Here is a 25,670-nt window from a genome sequence, read left to right on the forward strand (position 1 = left end):
AAACCCTCCTTATTGTCTATTTGTTCACTGTACATAAATCTAGTACCAGGTTTGCAAAAAAAATCACTTACCCACTTGTGTATTGAAATGTGGTCCCCACATACCACTTTGGGCATGTCTTTGCCACAGGTTGTGTGTACACTCACAGAAAAACTTTTAAAGCCATACTAGAAGTTAGATCATAATAAGAAGTACTGACTTATTAAATTCTGAAAATTATTTCCTAAAGCTAGTAGTCCTGCTGAGATCATTAGGAATAATGGAATTAAGAAGCAGAAATGCAAACATCATAAAAAATGTGAACATTTTTAATTGCAAGGTTATTGCTTTGCATAAAAGTTCTGTACAAGTGGTCACCTGTAAATGTGTAGCCAACAACAGAGAAGTCCTGTTTAAGGCTTTATATATCTCCATGACAATGCTCCAAATTTATCCTCCTATAGTTTCACACAGAGGAATAGCCTGGTCCTGAAGGCTTGAATGGTATGAAGTAAAAATGCCAGTTTCGGAACTTCTTGAGACCTGAGACATACAAAGTTGAAATTAAGCTGCTCTCCTTAGCAAAAGTACTTATTATGCTGTATTAGAAATGCAGTCCTCAGGAAGGGCTTTATAGATATATTTTTATATACTGATCTCTTCAGAGTCTTGGAGAATGCTTTCCAAGACCTTAACTTTGCTACAACAGCTAGTTATTCTGTAGAATGAAAGCTGTCCTAAATACTGTGAGCTGCCAGAAGCAGAGTAACCCTTTTCTTCCATAAACTCCAAGCTGAAAGAAAGGAAAGCTGTGTCACCATCAACACTTAGGACTGTGCACACAGCCTATTTGGATAACAATGAAAAAATTCTCAACCTCCAATGCTTATCCAATCACAGGAATTGCTGACTTTAAACTCGACCAGCAATACCAACTTAACATATTAAAATAATGTGTATTATATAAAATTTTACAAGAGCAGATGTCTGTTATTTTTAACCCGACTGTTTCAAGAAATCATGAGTAACGTTCTTGAGAAGAAACAGTGGGAGAAATAGTTCTGCGGAAGAAACTTATGCCTCTGCACTTATTAAGAGTGCCCGTGAGTTTATTCCACAGAGATCCGCCCCCCCATGAGCCTGTCTTTTGATTCTGCATTAATCTGAACTTTCCTGGCAGCTGAGCAAAGCTGTGCTTCCTTTCTTCTAAACCTACAGTTCCCAGAACCCATTGCAACATACCCTCTCAACATTAAGTAATCCTCAGCTATGAAAATCGTTATAAAAACAAAGATTCTTCCAAAGTCCTTGAACTTTCATTGCTTGCAGACATCAAAACCCCACATCTCTCATCTGACCTCCATAATTCCTATTCTTATGGTATACAGTTGAGGCAGTGAACTAGTTTCTGCAATTCTACCAGTGCAGCCTTAAAACTTCCGATAAAAACATTGGCAGAGGAAAGAAGTAATAAATCAAACAGGGAAAACAACTTGGAAACATGTTTTCCATGCTGGAACATATTTTAAGAACATAGGTGATCTATGCAGGGGACTGGAAGAATAGCGCAAACCACCTTTTAGTAATTAGGAACGAGACAAAGACAGTGATTAGAAATTAAATTCAAATTGAAAAATACTCAGCCAAAGAGTCTGAATTAAGGACATGCTGAGTGCTAGAGAGAGCTCTGAGATACAGATACAGCATGCATTACTCAGTTTTTTTGTGCTTGACAATTAAACGAAGCAATTAGATTTCATAAAATAGCCGATTACTTTAGGACTGAAACAATGGCTGGAGGAAGTACAGCTGCCTGTGTTTTGGGAATGGAGAAGAAGGAATATAAAACATTGCATTCAAAATATTCATGACAACCAATTTGTATAAGAGTAATTTTAATTAAAAGTCTAGAAAATTTCTTTTACTTCTGTCATGAAAATAAGCGACTTCTGAAAAAAAAAAACGCCATCACAATGTGCAGTATATAATTAGTGATATTTTCAAGCATCATGGGAAATGGCAAGCAAGTACTCAGACTGCAAAGGGACCCGAAAAAACAATCCATCAAAATAAGAATTCTCCTGAGAGAGTAGTTTTCACTGTCAACATGTTTTGATGTGCTGTCTTTTGAAGGCTGTAAGGAAACAAAGACTCTCAAGAGAAATTAAAAAAATAAAAATAAAAAGCAGATATGCAGGCAGACATTCTTGCAGAGTATTGAAGAAAGAATTTGATAAAATGGGTAAAGTCATTTGCCTTATGCATTCAAAGTACATGCTAACACTCTAGTGCTAGTATAGACTTCAGGGAACACCAAAGCGTCTATCAATTTAACTTCTGAACACATCCTGTAGAACCCTGCAGGTTTAGAAAAGAGGCATAAACTGTAATTTTAATTAATTATAAAACAACTACAACACCCTTACCAGAGCATGACTAGTGGAGAAAAATAAGGAAAACAATTTTAATACAGTTATTCGTTGAAGGCCTGTCTCCCATGCATACATCACACTCAATTTTAGGCTCCTAAGGGCTGGCAGAGAATTTTTCCCAAGCAACAGCATTCAAAAGCTACTCCTGCATTTATTATCATTTTTTTTCTCCTTTTTCTCCCCTTCTCCTTTTTGATGTTCTGAGGGTGACATGGTAATATAAGACCTGTTTAGCACCACTCCTTTCTTTAAAAGTGTCCTTAGCGTTTATTTTCTCCTAATTAGAGATCTCATCATAGACAGCAATTCTATAAAACAAAGAAACAGTTCCATCTAATTTAAGGAAATAGTTTTAATGAAATATGCACAAAATTATACAGTATAAAACTTTAATTCTAGCTATAAAAGTGAGTCCAAAATACTGATTTTGAAAATAAAGATTGCTGACCAGATGACAACGCATTTCTTTATGAATTACACTCTTCTAAAACTAAAACGTTTTTGTTCCCCTTGATTTTGTTCTTCTCACAATCACCTTTTCAATCTTTAATAAAAATAGTTTTTAATTGGTCCTGAAGTACTAAGAAATTGCTGCAGTCTAGATCTTTGCTTTCAAACAACCACTATGTACAAATCCTTGAGTTTTGCATTTTGAGGCAGAACATTTCTTGCAGATGAGCACTTGGCTACAACATCAGTTCCTACTGATTCTTAAAATACCCTGATCATATGTAGTAGGCAGTATAGTTTTTAATATTCCTGCTATGTTTATCTTTTGTGAACCAGAAAACTTAGGACAAGTAGGTAAGGAAAACACTGGACAGATTGAACTTGGAACTGTTGCAGAGCTGCTTCATCACAAACAACTCATTTTGCTAATTTCTCTTCTACTCTGCTCAGAAAGATAGCTTAGATGCTTGAAGAAAAAAGTCTGCAAATTTTATTCAAATACTGTAGAATGAAGACCAAGTCTATTAGAAGTCACTAAAACTTTTGAACTAGTCATTTAGTTGAAGTGCAGCATTTCATCTTCTACCAGAACTTTGGAATTGACAACTGATGCTGACAAAGTATCAAAGGGAGTACTTAAGGAACTGCACATGCCAAAAAACCAGACAGGTGGAAACTTTTGTTACCCATTGTTCCTTTGCTTGCGTATCATCACTGATACTTAGCACACTAGGATTAAAATGATTCTCACAAGTATTTTTCAAGAAAAAACTCTAATAAAAAGTCAAGTTCACATTACAGCGGTTTCCCTTCTACACTAAAAGCACCAAATTCAACAAAAACTTGAAAATTGTGAGTGTCACAAACAGTAGTGATGCATTACATTCTGACACACAGCTTTCACAGTGATAGCATCGTGTAACAAGAATTTGAAAGGGGCTAAGTCACACAGGTACAGTAGCAAAAATGAAGCCTCTCCCTTCAGGTATCTATTTATGTAGTTAGAAGGATATTTGCAGTAACAATCCTATTTCAAGATGACTTGATATGAAAAATCTTAAAACATTCAAGGCATTAAAAAAAAGTGCTGTAAACATTTGTGAGATGCTTAAAATTTCTTTGATAGTTTCAGGAGAACATTTCCCTGAGGATGATGTTTTCCATCTAAACATCAGGAAGCACTTTACAATTTTTATTTGCTACAGGTGACAGAGCACCGGCACAGTTTGCCTGGAGAGGTTGAGGAGTCTCCATTCTTGGAGATTTTCAAGGTCCTTGGCAACCTGCTCTAGGTGGTGCTGCTGCTTGAGCAGAAGGGCTGGATAACGTGACCTCTATAGGTCCCTTCCAATCTCTACCATTCTGATTCTCTGCATGAAGGCACTTGATACAGACAGTTGATTTCAACAAGTTCATTTTCAAACTGAGCATATTTTCTGCCAAAAAAAAAAAAGCACCACAACAATAGTTATTAGCTCTTTTGCACTGCCATCTTACAGACTGAGGTTACAGTCTTCTTAGTATCCTTCTACTGATAACAAAGGTACTCAACAAATTATGGAAGATAATATATGCCACCTAAAACAAAAAGAAGACCCACTACACAGCAAAGAGCTCTACCTCCTTACCCCTTTCACACTACAGTTACAAACAGGCCACTAAAAAAAAAAACAAAAAACCTCCCTATCAAGTTTTAATTTACAGCTCCCTCACAAGTGTCCCATGGATGTATTCACAGAGAAGTTACCGGAAAAGTACTTGCAATAAAGCAAATATTATTTTCAGGTGAGAGGCTGAACTAAAGTGTAAGGATTTTTACACAGGCGAGTTTAGTTATTCTGAATGTTAAAATCACTTAAAGGGAAGCATCAGCTACAAAGCATTACCTGAAAGGAATTTGTTTTTGTTAGTCTTAATCTGACTGCAAATTAAGCTATTAATTTAAGGCACATGAATGAATTGCAGAATTAACAGACCCAATCACAGTGATTTTGGTTTTGAACATGAGAAGGCACTTCTGCTTTTTTACTTTCACATCACAGATGTGAATGAGTTTTTACACTGATTTCACTTGGTTTCAATGTTCAGTTGCACGAGCTTCTGTTCAACTAGGTCTGCCACCAAGTTCATGTTACAGTCTCGAAGAGCTTTTGTTAAGTCAGTCACCTTTGCATCTTTCCCCTTCCATTTCTGCCACTCTCGAAGTGACTGAACCAATTGTTCCTTCAAATTAAGGGGATTGGCTGCTATTATTCTGTCCATTTTCACTTCAGAAAAGCCAAGTTTCCGCACCAGCATTTTCCAGTCTCTCCCAACATTTTCACATATGACTTCAATAGCTACCTTCTGCAGACCTGAAATAGCAAAAATATGTTAATGATGGATTTCCAAAAGTAACATTAGATAGTATTTTTATTAAGCAAAATGCTACTACTTTTACTGTATTACACACACTGTATGTCACATCATGTCTGAAAAGCCACTGCATATACCAGGAGGTCCAAGTATATAGCAAACATTCAAGTGACCATTAGGCGTAACAGAGAAGTAATTCCCACTCTGGCAAGCTGTTCACAGCATATGCTGCCCTCATGGTACTCTTCCAGGATATAACACTGTCCTGTGCAGCAGTTAAGTAGCAGAAGCACTGTCAGCAGTGGACTCAGCCACAGCAGGCAATCGTGCTCCAAGCAGACCCATGTCTTGAGGATGTGTATGTACTTATTGTGCTTATTTTGGAAAAAAAAATGTCAAAAGAATAAAAAAAAATCCACCTACGTTTTTCATTTACATCTGGTTGATCATCAGGTACATTAGCTTCTCCTTCCTCTACAAAATGCTCTAGCCGTGTAGTCAAATCTTCTCTTTTAATGACCATAAGCATCGTTTTGAGAAAGTCCACATTGTGGCTTGATATCACCTGCTGCTCGAGGAGGAAGTTGAAGAGCTCCGCGCCGCTTTGGACAGACTCAAGCTTCCTCTTCCCAATCTTGTCCCGGCAGAGGAATTTCAGATCACGCAGCTCCCCGGCCGACAAGCTCGAGGAAAAGGAATGCAGCAGGGTCAGAAACGGGTCCATGGTACCGAGGCCTACAGGGGGGCCGGCGCCAGGCGAGACGCGGGCAGCAAGGGAAGGCTGGCGGAGTCCCGCCTCCGCGAGCGGATTTCGTTCCTGTTTCCGCTGAGCGACTCCGCGGGGAGGCCGGACACTGCAGGGACAAGAAACGAAACGAACCGAAGCGAAGCCCGGCCCGGCCCCCGCCCCGCCGCGATGGCGGAGCGCTGCTGCCCCGGCCCTGCTCCCGCCCGCCGGCAGCCGCGCGATGGCAGCACCGGGCTCCCTGGCGGCGCTAGAAGATGGCGGCCGACGCCTTGGTGCTGGGCGGTTCCGCCCCGCAGGCGGGCCCTGCTAGCGGCGTCTGGCAGCGAAAGGGCCCCGCGTACTTCAAAATAAAGAATTACGAGGAAGCGTCCCCATCGCCTACGGGTGCCCGGACACCTCAGCCCACGGGTGTCAGCAGCGGGGCTGCCTGGCTGTGCGCTAGTTCATTGGAAAAATAACCCTCGCCGCCTCTCAGTCTCCGCGTGGGGTGTCTCGGCTGTTGCTCCCGGGGCCGAGTCGCCGTGCTGAGGTGTCAGAGGCGGGCTACAGCCTGCTGAGCTCCCTGCCACCCGGTAGTGCCTGAGGCGCTGACAGCACCAAAATGCCGGTCGGTCGCCGTGCTCACTGCCAGCTGGTCTGTTATTAGGAGCCGCACAGTGCTCTAAATACCTCGGAGATTAACTGACTTGCTATGTGGTACTGAATTAAAAATGTGTGCTTGGAGCCAGGTTTGACACTGCCCGTCTCCTGCTGCACAAGTCGAGCCAGCTCCCTGCATCGTAGGTTCCCCCATTATACACAGAATTATTAGCCTTTTCGTGAGACTTATCACTTATTTAATGTTTTACATACCGCCTAAACCTACAAGGGTTATTTTGGGAGCTTTTTTCTTTATTTATTTTCTTTTTGCAAAGGGGGGAAAGGAGACCAATTATTGATGAACAGACTTGACAGAGCAAGAAATGCAGTATCAGAGACCCTTTCCCAAAGAGACACTGCTATTGCCATGGTATCTCTGGCAGCCACCCAGGAAAGCAGCCTCTGCCCTCCACGCACTGCCTCTGCTACCCGCAGAGACCCAAGCCTTAACCTAGAAACACAGGACTTGTCGTGTGGGCCTTGTTGCTCACAAAGGTTAATTGTGACATGAAATAACTTCTGACCTTTAAAACAGAAGTAGGGCAAATTTTAAGTCTCCATGTCTTAAAGCCAATTTTTACAGAAGGTGAAAAGTTGTGAACTTTTCTTGAAAGGGAAAGTTCAAGTTCATGACATCGTTTTGTAGGTCTGCAAAATTCAGATCAACTATAATGGTTTACGGCACAGCATAGATAGGAACAAGGAAAGTCCTGAACTACCTTTGGTTGATTCCCGAAATTATCCCATTACTAAGTTGTTCCCAGTGCATCCTTTAATTTATTATTGTTGCAACACACAAATAGAACTCTGGTCCATGCCATAAAGATATTGCAGTCTCAGATACACAAACTTGGGAGTTATCATTTTCCACATCTCCTTCTCCAGTCTCACATTCCAACTTGAGGAACAACTCCTACTCCCAAAACGTTTCTAAAATTCCCACAGGCACAAGCCCTCCTTAGATAAAATTGCTAGATTTTCAGCATCCTGTTTCAGTCTGTTACACAGAGCCAGTCTTGCACATGATCAAGAAAGCCAGTAAGTGGAACTAGCTACATGCATGAAAGCCATTTGTGGACTAAACAAGTTTAAAGCAGATTTTTTTGAGTCCCTAATTGCTGCAGAATGGAGCGAATTAACTTGTTGCAGGGTCACATAAACTGGGATTAGCTGTGCCTGTGTTGAGGGTTGTATTTTCTCTCTGCAGTCCTGAAGATTCTTTAATGTGGAGGAATGAGCATGAGTAAAAAAGTGTAGTATGATGCCAAGAAGAAATATAGTTGCAGTGTGTGAATTAACTTAGAAAGCAGATATAAGTCCTAATAACAATGTAAAAAGTACAAAATCCAGTTTAAAAAAAAAAAACTCATTTTAATATTGCCAAGAATAATGACTTCAAAACAACGTGTAAAGAGGAACAAAATCACGTCACCTAGCTTGTGCCTGGTGATATTAGCAGGCCAAATTCAGAGACAAGTCTGCACAAAGGGTGTCTAAATCAGCGTAATTTATGTCTTTTTCTCTGTCACTTGACAAGCAATTGAAACCATCATCAGCTGAGGCTTGTATGAACTTAGTGGCCACGTTCAGCACTGCTGTATGATGTGTGAAAGTAATCCTATATATCAGTGTAATTCTCAGGGAGTCTAAGTTAGTAACAAACATGGAACTAAAAGATATAAATCATCATTTAGTTAAGATATAAATCACCACTTAAATGCTTTTAAACTCACTTCTAATGTCTGGCATAGTGATTTAGTAACCCCTCTTGTTATATCTGAACCTGGCCTGTTAACTCTACACATTCACAGATGAAAATACCAAAGGAATGTGCTTTCCTCCAGTTATTTCCTTTGAAAGCAGGTTGGGGCAGGGTCAGTAAAGAAAATATTTGCCAGGGTCAACAGATCATAACGGTTCCACATTAGAATAAAATTTAATACAAACGATTTACTAGATCAGCTCAGATTTCAGTGCAATTTTCCCAGAAATTGAGTGCTATGAATGATCCAGTTCCTCACCACGTAATTTATACGTTCCTTGAGGCAAGACGATTCCTTCCAAAATGCTGCAGAGGGAGCTCGAGGCTTTGGAGTGCTCAGTGCTGGACTTCTTGACTTGGTTTCCACAGAAAGAGCAGGGCAACGAGAACAAAATGATTCATTTCTGCCGATACTTCACAAAGATGTTGGTCATCAGGACATACAGGAACAAACACACATTTAGGGAGTGTGGAAGTGAAGCAGCAAAGCATGGGGCTGCCTTTCTCAGGGGCTGTGTGCAGCCACAGTGTGTGGATATGTGCCGAGTAGCTAAGAGTTGCTTGCGAGGGTTCACGACGTATTAAACAACTGCTTTAAAAAGCAGTGTGTTAGTCTACGTCTTGAAGAGTAAGAATGTTGTGACAAAATGTTTGTGGCTGTCCTGACTGTAGGTGATTTACATCAATTTGCATAGAATTTTTGGAAGATGCTTTGTGCTTTCCAGCCAAGGCAAATTAAATTTTTGGTTGCTCTTCTTCTTTATTCTAGAATCAGTGTAATCTTCTACACAGCTGTGGAAATGTTTGACAGTTTCTCCAGGAGCTCTAATCTGATCCGATGTAATCTAATTTGCTATTATTGCTCATTAGCAAGTATATGAGTGTTTGAGTCCAGCTTTGATGACTATTTTCTCTATTACTGTCAAGCAACTTATTCTTGATATGACAAATAGCTTTCTGTAAATATTAATAGCTTGCCTCTTCTTTTCAGCCAGTCCCTCTTCTCTAACAAGGGATGTGCATCTAGTGTACAGTTGACACAGAAGAACTACTTTTAAACCAGCTATTTTGGGTGCTGGTTGCAACATAGTTATTTCAGCACACTAAATAGTGTGGTCAGATCAGAGATAGTAGCACAGATATTCAAAGAAATGACTCCTTTCTGAGGCCCATAGCAAGGGTTACACACAGAGGTATAGTTTCCAGTGTTAATCTATGTTTTTTTTTTTTATTTTTTTCTTTGCTTTTGTTTTGAGCTACATACCTGCTGCTTTGTATGTACTTTGCTTACCTTTGATAAGTTTGGACTTTATAACACTGCTATCAGGTCAGTCTTGTCCCATAAGAGCAAAGCTCAGCTACCGGGCCTGTAAGATGCAAACGATGAACTTCTGTAGGAATTCCTATCTGTTTTTTTTCAGAGCAGAGGGATGTGAAAGTCTCCATGGATCATGACTATATCTTTACAGACTTGTGAAGGACTATTACTGATATTGTAGTTGATTTTAATAATATGCAGGATGACGAGATGGTCAACAGGTGTCTTCAGAACTGGAAACTGGAATCAAGTCAAGGAGAGCTTGATGTTCTACTGCTGTTTCTTTACAAGCTACTTGTAGGTACTTGCTAGATTGTCTGGGATGACTGTCAGGGGTGAGGTTGAATTGCCAAAGGCGTATTTGTTTCATTTTTTAGCAAATGGAAGCAAAAAGGTGAATATCCATATGGTGGGGGTGGCATCAAAATCCAAAGCATTCCATTATTATAAGATAAATCTATGTGCTGCTGGATACCTTCTAGGTGGATTGCATGGTGCTTTGAAAAGCCATGCTGCTAGAGAGGGGAGCACCTTGGCCTTTTTGACTAGGTAATGAAAAATGTGGTGGGATGCAGTTCCTAGTTGCCTGAGTCCATAGAAATCAGAGTACTTAGGTGATATCCTCTTTATGAATGAAGCAGCTTTGGTAACTTTTCTAACATACCAGACAATTCAGTAACTACCCAGGGATAATTTAAAATTCTCATCCTTGACAGTACTGAAAAACAGGTTGGACAAACTTCTTGGCATAGACTAGATATATTTAATCCTGTCTCAGTACTGAGAAATTGTCTATCTCTTGAGGTTCAGTCATTTGTACGCTTCTTTTATTGTAACTTCCGTTCTCTCTCAAGGGACTTAAGAGCATCTCAGTTTTTCTTTGTTGTTTTCAGGTTAAGAGCAGTAATAAAAAAATGCAAAGCACTCTCTACTAATTTAATTAGGCATTAATATTTTTTTTGTATATATGCTTGTTTTTTACTCTGTGGTAAATAAACTGACTTCCCTAAAATTTCTTAACCAACCTATTCAATGCCTCACATCTATTGTCTGCAAAATCATAAAACATGTTTTCAGCAAAGAAAATATAAAATATAGTGTTTTTTTTTTTTTTTTAATGGTGAATGAATTGAACTGTCCATATTTCCTTGTAAGAGATTACCTCTTTGTTGCTATACTGTCTCACTTAGAAGGAAGCGCTCTCTGGTACAGAAACTGTTTGTGAAGAGACTTAGGATCCTAGAAGAAAACTGCCCATGATAAAAGGGACTATAGGAAATGTCAAATTATTGTGGGTTGAAGGAGAGAAAATCAGAAGCAGGCTGTGGGAAAAGCAAATAAGTATTGAAAAGAAAGTGAACTCCAGCATGAATAGGTTGTATACATATAAAAGATCTGGCCAAGTAACAACAACAACAAGCAATAAGTTGTTAACAGATGCTTGAACTTAATATTGAAACAGAAGAAGTGTTGATATAATTCTGTTGATATAATTCTTTTGTGTTATTGTTGGCAGAAGACGTTAGTTTAACTTTAGGGGAAGGGTAAATCCTAGACTTTTGTTTATTTTCTCCAACTAAAAATCTCTGACTTGACTTTTTTTACCTATTTCTGTAGTGACTTTTCATCTTACTGTGTAAGTATGAAATCATTCAGACAAACATTTCACATGTCAATAAAGCTATGTGTATATATTAGACTAGAATGTTTCATTCTTCTAAACTGTATTTATTATTTAGGCTATGTAACATTAATTTTGCACTTTGAAAGACAGAACAGAGAAAACAGAAAATGAGGGTTGTCTACACAGGAATGTAAGTGTAAAATAAGCCACGGAGGAAATAATAATAATAATTAAAAAACAAAATAAAAATAAAACTTCCCTGAATAGTAGTGAATTATCATATCTCTCTTGGGGAACTAGACTAAGCAGACCTGTATAACACTGGAAGTGCCCATGCTCAGAGGGTTACCTCAGCAGCATAGAATAGCTCTGGGAGGTAGGTATTTTGAGCAACTTCCTCATGAAGATGAACCTTCAGGAGAATATGATACAGAGACGCCAAAGCTTGTGTTAATCTATGCCAAAGCCTGTCCACGTGCCTGTCTTCCGCAGTGTAGTGCAAAGATATTAGTGTGGATCTGAAGGCAAAACATCTCCATTAGGGTGGTGAAGAGCCACTGTACTGAAGTCATTTGTGTGTCCAACACTAGCTCAGAGCCAATGACTCTCGTACCTACCTTGTACCTACTGGAGACTGTTCCATTGCGCAGTGGTGTGCTCTGTGACTGACTGAGAATGAAGCAAATGAAATTAAGGTACAATCTGGAGGTTGCTATGAATCCAGGGAAATAATCCAGCAGTTCTGATTGCCAGACTGCTAAACTAATATTAATTAATTTCTGAAGAGTGTATACGTTTGTTCTTTATTCTTCTGGACTACTGTATTGCAGGTTCACAAGCCCAATAATAGCACAAAAAGGTAAATAATTACCATGTTAAGATTTATTTTCTTGTATATAAAATAAATGGAGGAATTTGTCTTTAGTCTCTTTTGCTTTGGAAAGTACAACATTCTGAGTATCAATAAAAGTAGTTTAAGGTTAGCTTAGCTTAAAATTAACTACTTTAGAGAAAATCAGTTTTTCACTAGATTGCACCACTTGGAAGTATCTCTTATAAGCATGCAAACAGTCCTAGGACTTCATCCTCCCCCTTAAGGAAAGGGGGTTCTTCCCCCTTCCTTACCAAGTACAGCACTGCTCAGTTTTTGTCTGTGAATATTCCTCCTTTAATCTCTTATGAATTGGAGCTAGTCATTGTTATTCTGCATATTGACTGCAGAAAGTGTCATGAAAAATGCAACCTTTTTCCCAGACAGGTTTCTGCATCCATCCTGCAGAGTGGCCTGTTCATAGACCAGAAAATTTCTTTCAGAGTTAGTAAAATTTCACCTGAATGAAAATAAAAGAATGAGCCTGGCCACACTTGCTTGAATTTTGTGTGAAACTCACATTTTGTGAGCTCCCTATGTTGACTGCAACAAACCAAGAGGGGGATACATTTCTTAAAAACAAGTATTACCTCAAATACCGTGATTGGCAACAGAACTACCAATTGAAGGAAAGATCGGTGCGTTTTGGTTCTTCCCTTCAAGAATGTGCCAATACAGTGTTTTCCGTCTGAGTCATTATCTCACCGTCATTGAAGTTGGAAGGTGCAAGTTTTTTTTCAAATCCGATTAAAGAGGGAGTGCCTTGTCTGCTTGAACACAGTGTGTTTATTATCTGGAGCAGTCATTTCCTTTTAAAACGTGAATAGTTTTATGCAACCATTAAGTGACACAGGATATGACTAGGTTAGTTACTCACATGAATTTAGAAATAATAAATAAGAAAGCAAATCTGGTTTCATCATGCCCCTCCCTTGATTGTTAGGAGAGGGGGAGTAAAAAGTATTATTTTCTGTTCTCTAAATAAACTCTTCAATTTGAGCTAGTCCTTAGCATTGTAGTCACAACCACATACAAGTTAGGCTTAAGCCACAATTTGGAATTCATTTTTTTTTTTTACACAAACACAATGGAAAATTGTTGTTTGTTCCCAGAAATGAAAAGTCTATGAAGCAGCATGGTATGCTGAGAGAAAGGATTAATATCATACAATACATAGGATGTGTATTTATGTATATATACTTCACCTACAGTTGGTATACCTTAAAAGAAAGAAAAGTTGCACATACCACAGCTTTGTCCGCCTACCCTCAAAATTTGTATACCGCATTTTCTTATTTTCCTGAGAAGCTCTCGTTCAGAGACACAACCGTAATAAAGTGGCCTGCAACATGAGATCACACCCATGTTCACACTCTCTCTCGAATACACATATACGCATCCACATTTGTTGTTTTTCAACAATGTTTGAGTGATTTTTTTAAGCAGAAGTAGCCTTTATTACACCTTTACCAAGTACCTGATCCTGGAAGCAATTAAGCCCCACAAGAAGCCTCAGAGATGACTATCAGCTTAGCTCTCCAACTCTCTTTGGTCAGATCTAAAAGAAACACATTGTAAAGCTGTGGAGAAATTTGATTTCAAAACTAGAATTCAAAAAGACAGAAGTGGAGAGATTCAGTAAAATTTTGGGGCTCTCAGTCTTACTTCTTTTATTCCCTGAAGCCAGGAAGAAGATGTAGCTGAAACTCACATCCGTTTGCTCCCATTGTTCCTTTCCCTGTTACAAGTCCCTCTCTCTCCCAACAATGCTTGTGTAAAGTAAAATACCTGACCACTTGTAGGAGTGTAGCCTGGAGTCCACCAGCTTGTAGAGCCACTTCGTTATGCACATAGACTCTTTGTGACCCAAGGATTTGTGCTTTCTTGGTGGCACAGGGGATCAGCAGAGGAAGAAGAGCAGTAGGTGAGGACCAGTCTGTAATTTGATCTTCACTTTAGGAAAAGTCACTTCAGGGAAACATGGTTTTGAACTCTTTCAAGGTAAAAATGGCTTATACCTCAGCTCTCCAACTCCCTGATATGTGATCTAATCAATAAAAGGCAGGTGTCCTCATTTTAAATTGATTGAAATTTGTTCTTTAGGAACCCACACTTTGAGAGAAACTTTGGCCTTTAACCAACTTTCTCAACCTTTAAGCTTCAGACAGGCCTGAAACCTCAATTTCTCCACTGGACTAAGCCTTTCTTATCATTAAACCTGGAGCAGGCTAGTCTGCTGAGATTTATTACTTTCCTGCTCGATGGTTAATTACTTGTGAGTAATTATATTTCTTTATGTACAGATGTGTTTGGAAGATTAATATATTAATAAATGTGAGCAGCTCAGCTAATTACACACTCCTACCAGAACAGACGGCAATTCCATACCTGTGAGCACAGCAAAGCAATGATGCAATGTTGCCATCTTGGCTCCGGGCTGTCGGCACAAGCAGAAGCCACTCACCTGCACGTTGTCTGTGAGGCTTTAGAGACTCAGCTGCTGAAGGGGCTGCATTAACTGGGGTCTGACTTCAATGCTGGAAATGGCATGAGAGTTCATAAATCATTCTGAGCAAAGTTAAAAATAAGTGTGTTCCTAGAGGAACATGTGAGAAACACAATGATTGCTCTGGTCTAACACTAAGGACTCAAAACTGGTGTGCCAAATCTAGGATTAATCTGCAAACAAAATGAAAGATGGTGCTATTTGGGTGATTGTCTCTCTTTCTGGGCTTCCGAAAAGAGACGCTTTTTTGAGCAGAAAAGTTGTCTGACATGCTCTCAGTGAAACGCACCTGTTTCACTGCACCTGCTTATTTTCGATTGCCAAGGCTCTCAGTGTTATTTGCAATACAATACAGTCGGTGGAGAACACAGTCACCAAGGCTTCACTGAAGCCTGAGAGATCTCCCCATTCTTACTGTGTTTGTGTTCCACTTCTCATCACCTTCCAACTTTCACCTGAACATAAGATCAACAGTATTGCACTGCTTGGCACAATGAGACTGTACATTGCTCAGAAAAGACTGGCAAAGGATACCTTGATAACCTACGTACAAGACGGACTTGCCTTAGGAAGCAATCCTCGTTTCAGAAATACAACCTCTGTGACTGATCTGCAACTCATTTGGATCTAAAAACATCAGTCAAAAGTCTTTTCTTCCTCTCTTCCCTATCTGCCACTCTTCCCTAGCCTCTATACTTCAACTAGGAAAGATGGCTATTCTTTCATTTAGAAGTAAAAATATGGAATAACCTTCTCTTCCATTCTAAGAAAGTTGGCTTCACTATGCAAGTTTAACTCTTGCTCTGAAAAATGGGCTTTGTTAAGCTTTTAAATTTGTCTGCACAATACTTTATGTTTTGATTCTTTTTCTCATGAGGATCTTGATTGGTACATTTCCCATTTTGGCACAAATTTTCTCATACATGTGGTACTAAGTAAGATGAAGGCTGTGGCCTCAAAAACCTTCATACTTGTGTAACTAGCTAAGTTAACATGACCATGTAATGTCTTAGATTTTCTCAGCCCTTTTCCTCATGGAAACTAACACAACGGTATGTAGAACTCTACTGCTTACACAACTCATGTGCATCAATATATTTTGGCTTTAGCTGACCCTCTGGGTTATGATAGTACCATAAAGCGAGTACTAAGAATTTTTATTAGAAGTGGAACCAATCATTCAGTAAGCCATGCTTAGTCTTGCATGGAGTATATTGAAGTCAAAGGGAGTCAAAGAAAACATTTTCCTTGGCTTCAAGTGGCCTCGAATAAGGCTGCATGCATGGCATTAAAAATTAAGGAAGAGCTTAAAATTAAAAAGCCACTTTTATAGTTTTGTCTTCAGAAAGGCCTGTTCAGCTAAAAAAAGAAGGGGAAAAAAGGAACATTATTTTTTCTGTGCTATACTAAAAATGGCATATTGTGTTTTGTCATGGAATAAATTGTACTTGTGTGTGAAAAGAATTGAATCAGAGCTTGAATGGAATCCATATAAATTTTAGGATATGTTTTCTTCAGTGGCAAAAGGGAAAATAATTGTTTACTTTGAAAACTTCATAGGGAAATATAAATGTGCTAAAGTGATCTACAAAACTTCAGGAGAGTTTGGACTCCTGAGGTAACAAGATGAAAAGTAAATTATTTCATTATCTTTTATTGGAAATCAGAACAGCCTATGTGATCATTAACAGCTCAGCACCAGAGAGAACTGAGGGCTTAAAAATAGAAATGTATCTGTGCCTTGACTTGAGACTTATTCACCCTTAAGCTATTTAAGACTGCAAAATATTTGTAATACAGTCTCTTAGAAACACAATGACATTGAAATTCAGAAGATTCAGACTTGTACTGTCAACACAATAGGGTGCATGTGATTTCCTCCTCAGATGTACCAACTGAAATTCTGCCTTTTACACAAACTTTGGGTAGCAAAAAGCAAACACTGTATTTTATCAATAGTTGAAGAGAAATGTTCTACTTAGCAACTTCCAACTGTAATATTTCCTACTACTGTCTGTATCTGCATCTTCTCATGAAGACCTCCACTCTATAACTAAATAAACCACTATAATTATTTCCCTGTTTAATTTTTTTTTTTTTTTTAATGAAGGAAGCAAGGGAGCTGGGATATGGGGTTTTGTACTTACAACTTTTTTGGCAGAAGCATGTCAAAAACAGTTTGCATACAAGTCACGGAGATGTCATCAAATCAATACTGAATTTCGCTGACAAGATGGATACAATATCACTATCTTTCTTCAAGCCTGTCCCATATGGTAGCTGCAAGTCACCATGAAAACTGCTGTTTTCAGTTATTTCTTGGTCACTTCCAGTTCCCTGCTTCTCTGCATTATCTTTCTTGCCCCCTCCCCCCTCACCCCCCCGCATAATTCTTACTCAAATTTGCTATTGGTAAAAACAAAGCTTGTTTCTGCTTGCATCACAAATATGAAAAAAAAAAAAACTTCCATGAAAAGTAACACAACAACAGTGCAAATCTCTTTATGGAAGATATTGTCTGATATCTCATGAACTCAACTTGATAGGTTTGTCTTTAAGAACTGAGAAAACCAAACCCATTTCCAAATAGGCAGTGATTTACCTGCTCCTACAAAAGTTACACAGAACGATGAAAAGTATTTCGGTGCAGAATTTTATGTTTGATATGGATTATTGCTTAACTCAATGACGCATCTTTTGTAGAAAACTAAGGTCTTACATTTGTTTGGATAGCAAACAAATCCAAACATGATATGAACTGACTGAAGTGAGATTACTCATGCTCCAAAGGAAGTATTTTGCCTGATATGTTGTACCTAGCTCCTACAATTTAACAGCTGCAAGATCTTGAGAGTAGTCTAGGAATAGATTTTCATAGACATTATCTCCGAACAGAATTCCCACCTTCTAAATTAAATTCAATTACAGCTAGAGGTATTAATATTTTCTGGTAAGAAAGGAAAAATTGGCATGAAGCTTCACTCTTAGCCTTCTAAAAACAGTTAAAAAAAAAAAAAAAAGGAAACTGTAAGCCAGACTCTGTGTCCAACTCTGCTTGTACAGGTCTCACAGCGCAATAAAAATGTGAACAACTCAGCACAGCTTTTCTGCTTCCTGTGCTGTGTCACTTCAGGGCTGTCACTCAGCAGTGTGTGGTCAAGGGAATCACTGAGTTTTGTTACTTTAGTTTTACCATTCATACTTTTTTTTTCTGAAAATGAATACATTTTTCAATTTAAACAGAGAAACCAAGCAGTATTCTTCCTTGTTATGAGCCCACTTTAAATGTCTTAGTGAATACTCTTACACACTATATTCAGCTAAATACCTATGACCAACGTAAAAAGAAAATGAAAGCTCCCAGGATAGGATTCTTCACTGAATGTTGAGTGTATGCACCATCTATGTCTGTGCTAGAAGCCAAATCCCCCTTTGTGCTCATGGAGATGGAAACATCTAAGGTGGGATGCATTGAATCTCAAAGTGTGATTTGATCCCACTCGATCCCACAAATCTAGAGCAACTACAACACAAGATTTGCAATCTGAGTTGTTAGGAAGATGTCTATAAATCAAGTAGTTAATACCTGATAAAAATCAAGTAATAAAAAACCCATCTCTATTCTGGTCTCTGTTGTCTGAGTACACAAGGAGCACTGACTGCAAAAGGTATCAAAGATCCAGTTTTAGGCAAACTGTAACATAAGTTACTATATTTCTCCAGTCTAATAGTACTCATAGTTGCACACAGAGCACAAAGAGGATTGGGAACAGAAGCTGTCCCACAGGAGAAACTCTAGCAGATTTAAGTTTATTTCAAATAAATGTTCAAATGAGAAAAAAAAAGAAGAAAAGAAAAACGAACTAAAAGAGATTTAGTAGATATTTACTTTTCTTAAAAAATGATTCCATGAAAGAGTTTTATATTTATCTAAGTAGTAATACAGTTTTTATATACAAAATTCCATTTCAAACAATTTACTGTACAAAAGAAAGTATAAGCCACTGTTACTATTTCATGATTTCAGCAAACAATGAAAAATTCTGATAAGTATGTGTTCAGGATATAGTTCTACCATTTACAGGAATGTCAGTATTAAGCTGGGAACACTTTCAGATAAGTATTTACAGATGAAATTCCCCTAGAGGAAGTTCCCTATGATGTCTCTTCAGAATAGGTAGTTCATGTTTGGCTTTCTTCTGGATCTTTTGGGCTACCAAAGGATGAGAAAAAGAACACTTCTTCAACAGGATTTACCTAATTTATTTGCACTCATATTTCTACTGCAGTCCATGGGTCTGATCTTGTAAATGTTTACTGCCAGGAATAATGCTTATTGTGTGAATATACCAGGCAGGATTTGGCCCTATAGTTGTAAGATACCATAAATTACAAATTTTAAAAATAGTGACATTCCTGCAAGTCAAAATACAACAGAAACAAGAGTTAACAAAATATAAGCCCTTTATTAATAAAAATCTTTGGTTGAATCAATATTTTAAATAAGTTTCAAGAATATTTGGTTAATACCATTTTCTTTCTTCCACATAATATCTTTTCTGGTATCTTCTTTGGACAGACTACAGAAAAATATCAAGTTTATTACATACTTTAAAACAAATAAATATATCAAAAGCTAGATATGGCTTTTTTTTTTTTTTTAAGTTCTAGCATTAATCTTTAAATTAGTTTGGCAAAGGGAAAAAAAAGGAAAAAGAAACAAGTAACTGAAAACAGTCTTGACGTCGTTTGGTTTTGTAACAAACCATACAGTAGTTAGACTTTAAAGAAATCTTTACATTTTATTTTATTCAGTTTTATATTCGTAATGCAAGTGCCATGGACAAGACAAAGCGATAAAAGAAATGAGGTTAATTGCACCAATATTATTTGGAAGTGCAGTTTATCATTTGACAAAGCAAAACTAAAATGTACTATACTTAAAAAGATTTGAACTGATGGGATTTAGATAGGCTTCTTAAGTAAAGATTTTAGACTTGTACTTTAAGGAAGCTCTTTGTATAAAAGATAGGGTATTTTAAGACAAAAGAAAAGTCCTGTAACTAACTGAAGGTCTGGTCCTGTAGCCCCATTGCAGGCAAAACTTCCATTAAAGACAGTAAGTGGTACATGTTTTGGACTTACTCCTCTGGCATAGCTTCTGGGAAATGCCATTCAGCAGTTCAAAGTCTGCAGGGGAAACTGGCTGTGAAAGATGCGCGCAGACTCCCGTCTCCTGCAGAGCATAAAGGGCTACAGAGAAAAACCTGGCTAAGAAAGGGATGTGCTAAAACAACGGGAAAAAGGGATTCTCCTCAGCAAGAATGGTGTCCGAGTACTAGGCAGGGCAGTGTGACTCACTGCAGCTCTACATGTGCTCATTAATTCAGGGCATTTACCAAAATACTCCATGGTAATCAACCTGCTGGGAAGATCTCCCAGATTGTGCTGCTGCCACCTTGCTACGAGCTAGGAGCCTCTGGAGGACCACTCAAACACACGTGATGCAGTCTGGGGCACCAAGGTAGCTTCCACCACATTGGTTGTTCATTGGTAAGAAAGACTCTTCCAGATCCACTTTCCTGATGCTTGTGAAGAGAGCAGTGCTCAGCGGAGGTGTCAGGCACACAGCAGAATGCCACAAGTGCCTCAGGCATGTGTTTGACTCTAAAGCTCAATGGGAGATTTGTTTCAGACCTGCGGGTTCATAGATGTCTGCTAGCAGAGCTACACCATATCTTTGAAAGCAAGTAAGTCTGGTAAACTTTGCACGGTTCCTCTCCTCTCCTGCCAAAAGGAATACTAGGGCACACTCTAAAGCTGATTTTGCATACAAAGTTGTCCCACAGACTTGCAAGCCAAGGGCTCCAAAAATATTTTAAATTAGTAGTAGTATTATTACTTAAAATTTACCTTTAATTATTTAGTTTTCTAAGTTCAAATTCTTAGAGAATATCTCTATCAAGATGTACTAAGTGCATTTATTAATGCACATCAATGTCAATAGTGTTATCTAATGATGACATACAAAAATTCCCTGCATTACTGCTTGTGCAAAAGAGAAAAAAAAAAACACAACACATTATCAGAAATAGATCATGGTCCTCCCCATTTGTAAGAAGAGCATTTCTCACAAAAATGGGAGTAAAATGGCAGCACATCCTTCAACATGCACCAGGTTGTCCATTTGTCAAGTCCTGCCCTTTACATGATGGCTTATGTAACAGTGGAATGCCCCAACATGCTCAACTGCCTCCTCTTCTATACGTCAACAGGATACGAGTGGCAGGAGGACAAGCTCCCACTGTGGCTCCTGGAGAGTCTGGGGCTGTGATTGTTACAGTTTTCACCTTTTTTCTTGTCCTTGTCTTTCCAGGTTTCCAGCATTTGCAGCTTCCCTTGCTCTTCTCTCATGAAGACCTCGACCATGAGAACCTTCTCTTTATGAATCTGCTGACTAATGTCCTTGGGAATGTCTGGGATAATCCAGTCAACAAAGTCACTCATAAACATGACCAAGTTCTGAAAAGTAAATTGTGAGAAAACATCAGCAAGGTCAAATGCAAGGATGACTGTAAGGAAGGGGGCCATTTTCAGTGTATTTGAGAAGGAAGAATGAAGAAAGGACAATATTTGAGTTGAGCTCAACTGCATGTCGCAAATGTGATACTGAGCCAAATTTACCCCGACTTCCTGTTCACCCTAGAAGTAGACAAAAATGGCAGGCACAGATCTCTATGATTTAAGTACAAATATGATCACAGCTATTTGGAAATCAAAAGGAAATACTGTAACTGATAAATAAAGATTAACATCAGCAAGGCAGAAGCACATAGCAAGAGGTAAAACGAAAGATGGCAAAAAAAAACCATTCCAGTTAAATGTTTCTGATTTAAAATCTTGGTTCCATGAAAGGGAAGTGTTTCACATTAAAATATGTATTTTGTTGAAAAAGGAATAAAAGTTTTGAAATAAGTTGTTTAGATAAGGCAGAATTAAACATTTGTATCACAATAACTAGCATCACTGTTGTGACTGAACAATGTCACAGTAAAAAATTGCAAGATTCTTTTCACTAAAAGAATTGCAAGATGCCTTCTTGTTCAGAGGTGAGATAAAATACAATTGGGAAATTTTGGAAATTTCATTTCTGGGCTAGGTCTAGACATTATTTTGGAAGAAATTTATGCTTCTTCACTATACATGTTGATGTCCTGCAGGAGAAACTGGTGGGACCTAATTAGAACCAGTCTTGTGCTTTCCTGCTCACTAAGGTCATTAAGTTGCTTCTGGATCAAACCAGTTCAGGGAATCACTGAGGACAAAGCCACTGGGGATACGTCTGGATTGTATGGGAGGCAGCAGGAATGTGAACAAGGATGGGCAAATTCCTTTGATTTTGCAGGAAAGAGCTGTGAAAGAAGATACTTTCTTTGGCCTAGTAACTTCTTTCCAAAGGCGGCTTGCTCTATTTAGCTGAAGAGATATGGTAACTTTTTCATATAAAAAGTGCAAGCAGTAGAACATACCTGGAAAACTATCACAAATGCTAATCTTGCTGCTAGGACAGCCCAGAAATCCTTTGAAATGTCATACTTGTTTTCAGACCAGGGGGGTTCTCGGTAATCTTTGTATCTGCAAAACAAGACTCAGTAGATTAGTGATGTCATTCAAACATTTTAGCACAATGAGGAATTAACACCAAATGGTTGAACAGTAGATCAAACCATCTAAAAGCAAGTTTGCTATGACAGCAGTGCTCTATATAACCTCTCACAAACAAGTTACAGCTGAAAGCCTCACACAGCCTTCAAGTTTTAGTCAAAATTAAAGGTCTGCAATCTTAATACCCTCTGATTATTACAAATAATATAAACTCTGCATAAAGATGGAGTAAACTACGCAGCTCAAATTGTTTCTTGGTTTTAAAATCAACTTTCAATGAAAATAAATTAACATTTTTCAGACTAATATTAAAGATGAAAATACAGATTCAGGTTCATAATGTATGCTATACTATATGGTGTTCTGCTCAGTTCATGACTCACAAAAGACCACCACCAAATTCTGCTGTATAGACAGAATATGAGAATTTTGCCTTAGCTGTGGCTTCCAGAAAATCTATGAGCTAATCAACAATAACCTGTTAGGAATGGGACCAAAACCAACAACAACAACAAAAAACATTACATTTAAACCACAGCATCCTGTCAGTACTTCGCAAGAATTAGGGCTTCATATTTTCAAATGATTTAAAAATCCCTGGAAAATGGGAGAAATGATGAAATGGGAAGAGGAAAGGCTGTGACTAGAAGGCAGATAAAGCTGCTGTTTTGACAAAGGACTTTGCCACTAACACTTCCCTTCTGTAAGTTTTGTGCTAGAAACATGTTTGCCAACCTAATTTATCCTCTGTCCAAAGATCACGAGAAGGAAATCAGGAGAAATTAAAAGCAAACAAAGCTAATACATGTACAATTTTGGTTGTTTTTGTCTTTTATCTCAGAGTGATTTTTCAGCTTAGCAGTCATTTCAGCCTATCAAGCTTGCACTATGACAATTTCTAAAGAATATAAATTTTAAAATAATACAACTATAAAGGTGTTTTGTTTCCTGGTCAGTCTGTGTAATTTTTCAGTGTATGTATACCAAATAATCTTTCTTTTTATCTTTTTCTCTGTTGGTATGTCTCTTCTGCCCCTTCTTGCCCCCATTTCTCTGTATTATTTAGTCTTTTGGTTTTTGCTGTTCCAAGTGCTTCCACCGTTACATTTGGCTTTGGTCCCCAATTATAAGCTTGAAAACATTTGCTTTGAAGGTGATGCGTATCTAAGGAAGCCCAGGCAAAGCACACATTTCAGTACTGACTTAGATTACTTGATAGACTGAAATATGCAAACAATAATTTGTCTTTAACAATTAAAATAATATGTAGAAATCATTACAGGCGTGCACATTTCCTGTACAATCACACTTTAAGTGGGTCTTAAGTTCCAGTGCAGATAAGGCTGCTGTTACTGTCATCAGGAATTTCTACAGAAACCAGATAAGAAGAGGTATACTATGATGTCACAGTCATTGTATCAGTAGCATGTGATACAACACCGTGACATCAGACTAACACCATTTCGTTCCCTTAAAGTGTCATTAAGCTGTTTATTGTTATTTATCTCCTTTCCTGAAAAAGGGAATACATAATCGTAAAAATCTTTACACTGACAAACACGGAATTTGATAACGCTACTCTTTATTTCCCAAAATAAGCAGTATGTCATATCAGGGTTTGTGGTTGCTTAATCTGTAAGGCAAGACTTTCAAGGCAACAGCTCTACCTGACGGAAAACCCTACCAAGGTGCTCAAAAGGTATTGAAAGTACAAGGGACCAAGGTCTACCCCAGGAATGTAAGAATTTGTCATGTTCTTAACCAGCTGGGAAAACACTTAAAATTATTATCATTCAAGAGAGTACCTGCATATCTGAACCTCGTAGCCAAGATCCATGGGGTCATTTGGAGCTGTTCCTGCTTGAAAATCGCTGACATTAAAAGAGGATAGTGTATGGTTCACGAAGCCATGCATGGTGCCATTCTCACTGTACATATACAGGTACACGAGGCGTGGAATGAAGTCGGATGTGAATGAGATCACAAATGCCTAAGCCATAAGAGTAGAGAATGAGCGCAATATTCAGGCACTGTTTAAGTTAATAATACACTCAAGTATGTCTTGCCCACACCGCTTGCACAAATCAGGATGGTCAGATAGGGGCTGCTGCAGAAAACAAAAGGGGGAGTGCAGCCCACAGGTCCCTGAAAACGGAGCATTTACTGCTGTAACAAGGTGGTATTTACTGTTGACAATTTTGAGCTGCAGGACACGACATGGAGCAGTTCCACGTTGACTGAAATTTCTGTGTGGTAACAACCTGAACTCTCCGGAGCATGAAGGTGTCGCACCCCCAGCATCAGAGCAAAGCAAAATAATCTGCTGTTTCCCTGCGCCCCAACCACGACTTGACCCTCATGCATCGTATAAAGCCTAACCGATTGATTTACGTGGTCTGTTTTGCTTTTCTGCAAACAACTTACAGTCAGTTGAATCTTTAAATTCTCATTGCATTGCAGAAGCCCATTAACTTTGTGTGTTCTTTAGCTCTACCAAAGTAAAAAGATGAGCAGACTGAGCCAGTTTTATTTTATGGTCACAAAAGTTCCATGTTTGGTTATTTAAAAAGGTTTTACAAAAATGTCGTACACAAAAAGCAGAACAGCCAAGTCAGAGGATTTCTTCACAACTCTCGCTGTTCTCGTTTATCATTACTGTGAAACATTCTCATTGGTATAAGTCTCATGTACACGTGGAACAAACACAGTACAAAATGTTTTACTTATTTTATGATAAAGAGGGATAGTACATAGATCAAAGAGAAAATAACACTGGATAATGATGAAGAGAGATTACAAGGAAGAAAAGAGAAAAATAGAGAAATTATTTCCAAAGGAAAAGAGGAGAAATGGTAAAGACAAGTAAGGCAGCATCCTAAATAACCACCAGCATGGTTTGGCCGTAGAAGACCAGACACCTGCTGGCAAAGCTAAGGGATTTCCACTCTGGACAATATGGAGAAAATGAGAGGGCACGTCCACACATGGTGATAAGCCCTGAGTGGCTGCTATTTTGCTGCATTACAAACATGTTTTCAGCTTGCCATTCTTTATTTTTCATCCTTCCCCAGGCATGGTGCAATGAGGATGATGAAAGTAGATGTATATTTATCTAGGATAATAGAAATGAATATAATGGAAGGAAAGTGAGAGATAATCTGTTCTTATAGCCTCAAAATACAACTTTTCTGAAGAATCAAGATGATGCAAGAAATGCTGATATTAAGGTGGGCTTTCCTAAGGGTAAGACATTCAATGTGGAATTAACCAAAAATATCTTCACTGATTTTCAGAGCTGAGTGAGAGCAAAACTGTCACGAC

At 38.4% G+C, this 25,670-nt stretch overlaps 2 protein-coding genes across 6 annotated transcripts in view; both read right to left on the reverse strand.

Annotated features, from left to right (window-relative positions):
• Positions 1-2,743: 2,743 nt before the first annotated feature.
• FADD (Fas associated via death domain) lies at positions 2,744-6,525 on the reverse strand. The gene is made up of 2 exons (XM_083839376.1): positions 5,640-6,525; positions 2,744-5,215 (listed from the first exon to the last, which is right to left on the reverse strand). The coding sequence occupies exons 1-2, from the start codon at positions 5,938-5,940 to the stop codon at positions 4,929-4,931; spliced, it is 588 nt and encodes a 195-aa protein (XP_083695502.1). The 5' UTR covers positions 5,941-6,525; the 3' UTR covers positions 2,744-4,928.
• Positions 6,526-18,548: 12,023 nt separating this feature from the next.
• ANO1 (anoctamin 1) overlaps positions 18,549-25,670 on the reverse strand; it is a 77,878-nt gene continuing 70,756 nt past the window's right edge. For all 5 annotated transcript variants that reach the window (XM_083838091.1, XM_083838090.1, XM_083838089.1 and 2 more), the window contains 3 exons: positions 24,155-24,339; positions 22,214-22,319; positions 18,549-21,206 (listed from right to left, as the gene is read on the reverse strand). In XM_083838091.1, the coding sequence (XP_083694217.1) occupies positions 20,946-21,206; positions 22,214-22,319; positions 24,155-24,339 (552 nt within the window). In that variant the 3' untranslated portion in view covers positions 18,549-20,945. The remainder of the gene's footprint in view (positions 21,207-22,213; positions 22,320-24,154; positions 24,340-25,670) is intronic.

Source organism: Anser anser, assembly GCF_964211835.1.
Source record: "Anser anser genome assembly, chromosome: 5".
NCBI classification, from domain to species: domain Eukaryota; kingdom Metazoa; phylum Chordata; class Aves; order Anseriformes; family Anatidae; genus Anser; species Anser anser.

Excerpts from the sequence above, each read along its gene's own strand:
- FADD (XM_083839376.1), bottom strand. The coding sequence starts at position 5,940 with ATGGACCCGTTTCTGACCCTGCTGCATTCCTTTTCCTCGAGCTTGTCG. Across the intron at positions 5,216-5,639 it reads ACCAGATGTAAATGAAAAAC|GTCTGCAGAAGGTAGCTATT; the intron begins GTAGGTGGATTT and ends TTGCTATTTCAG.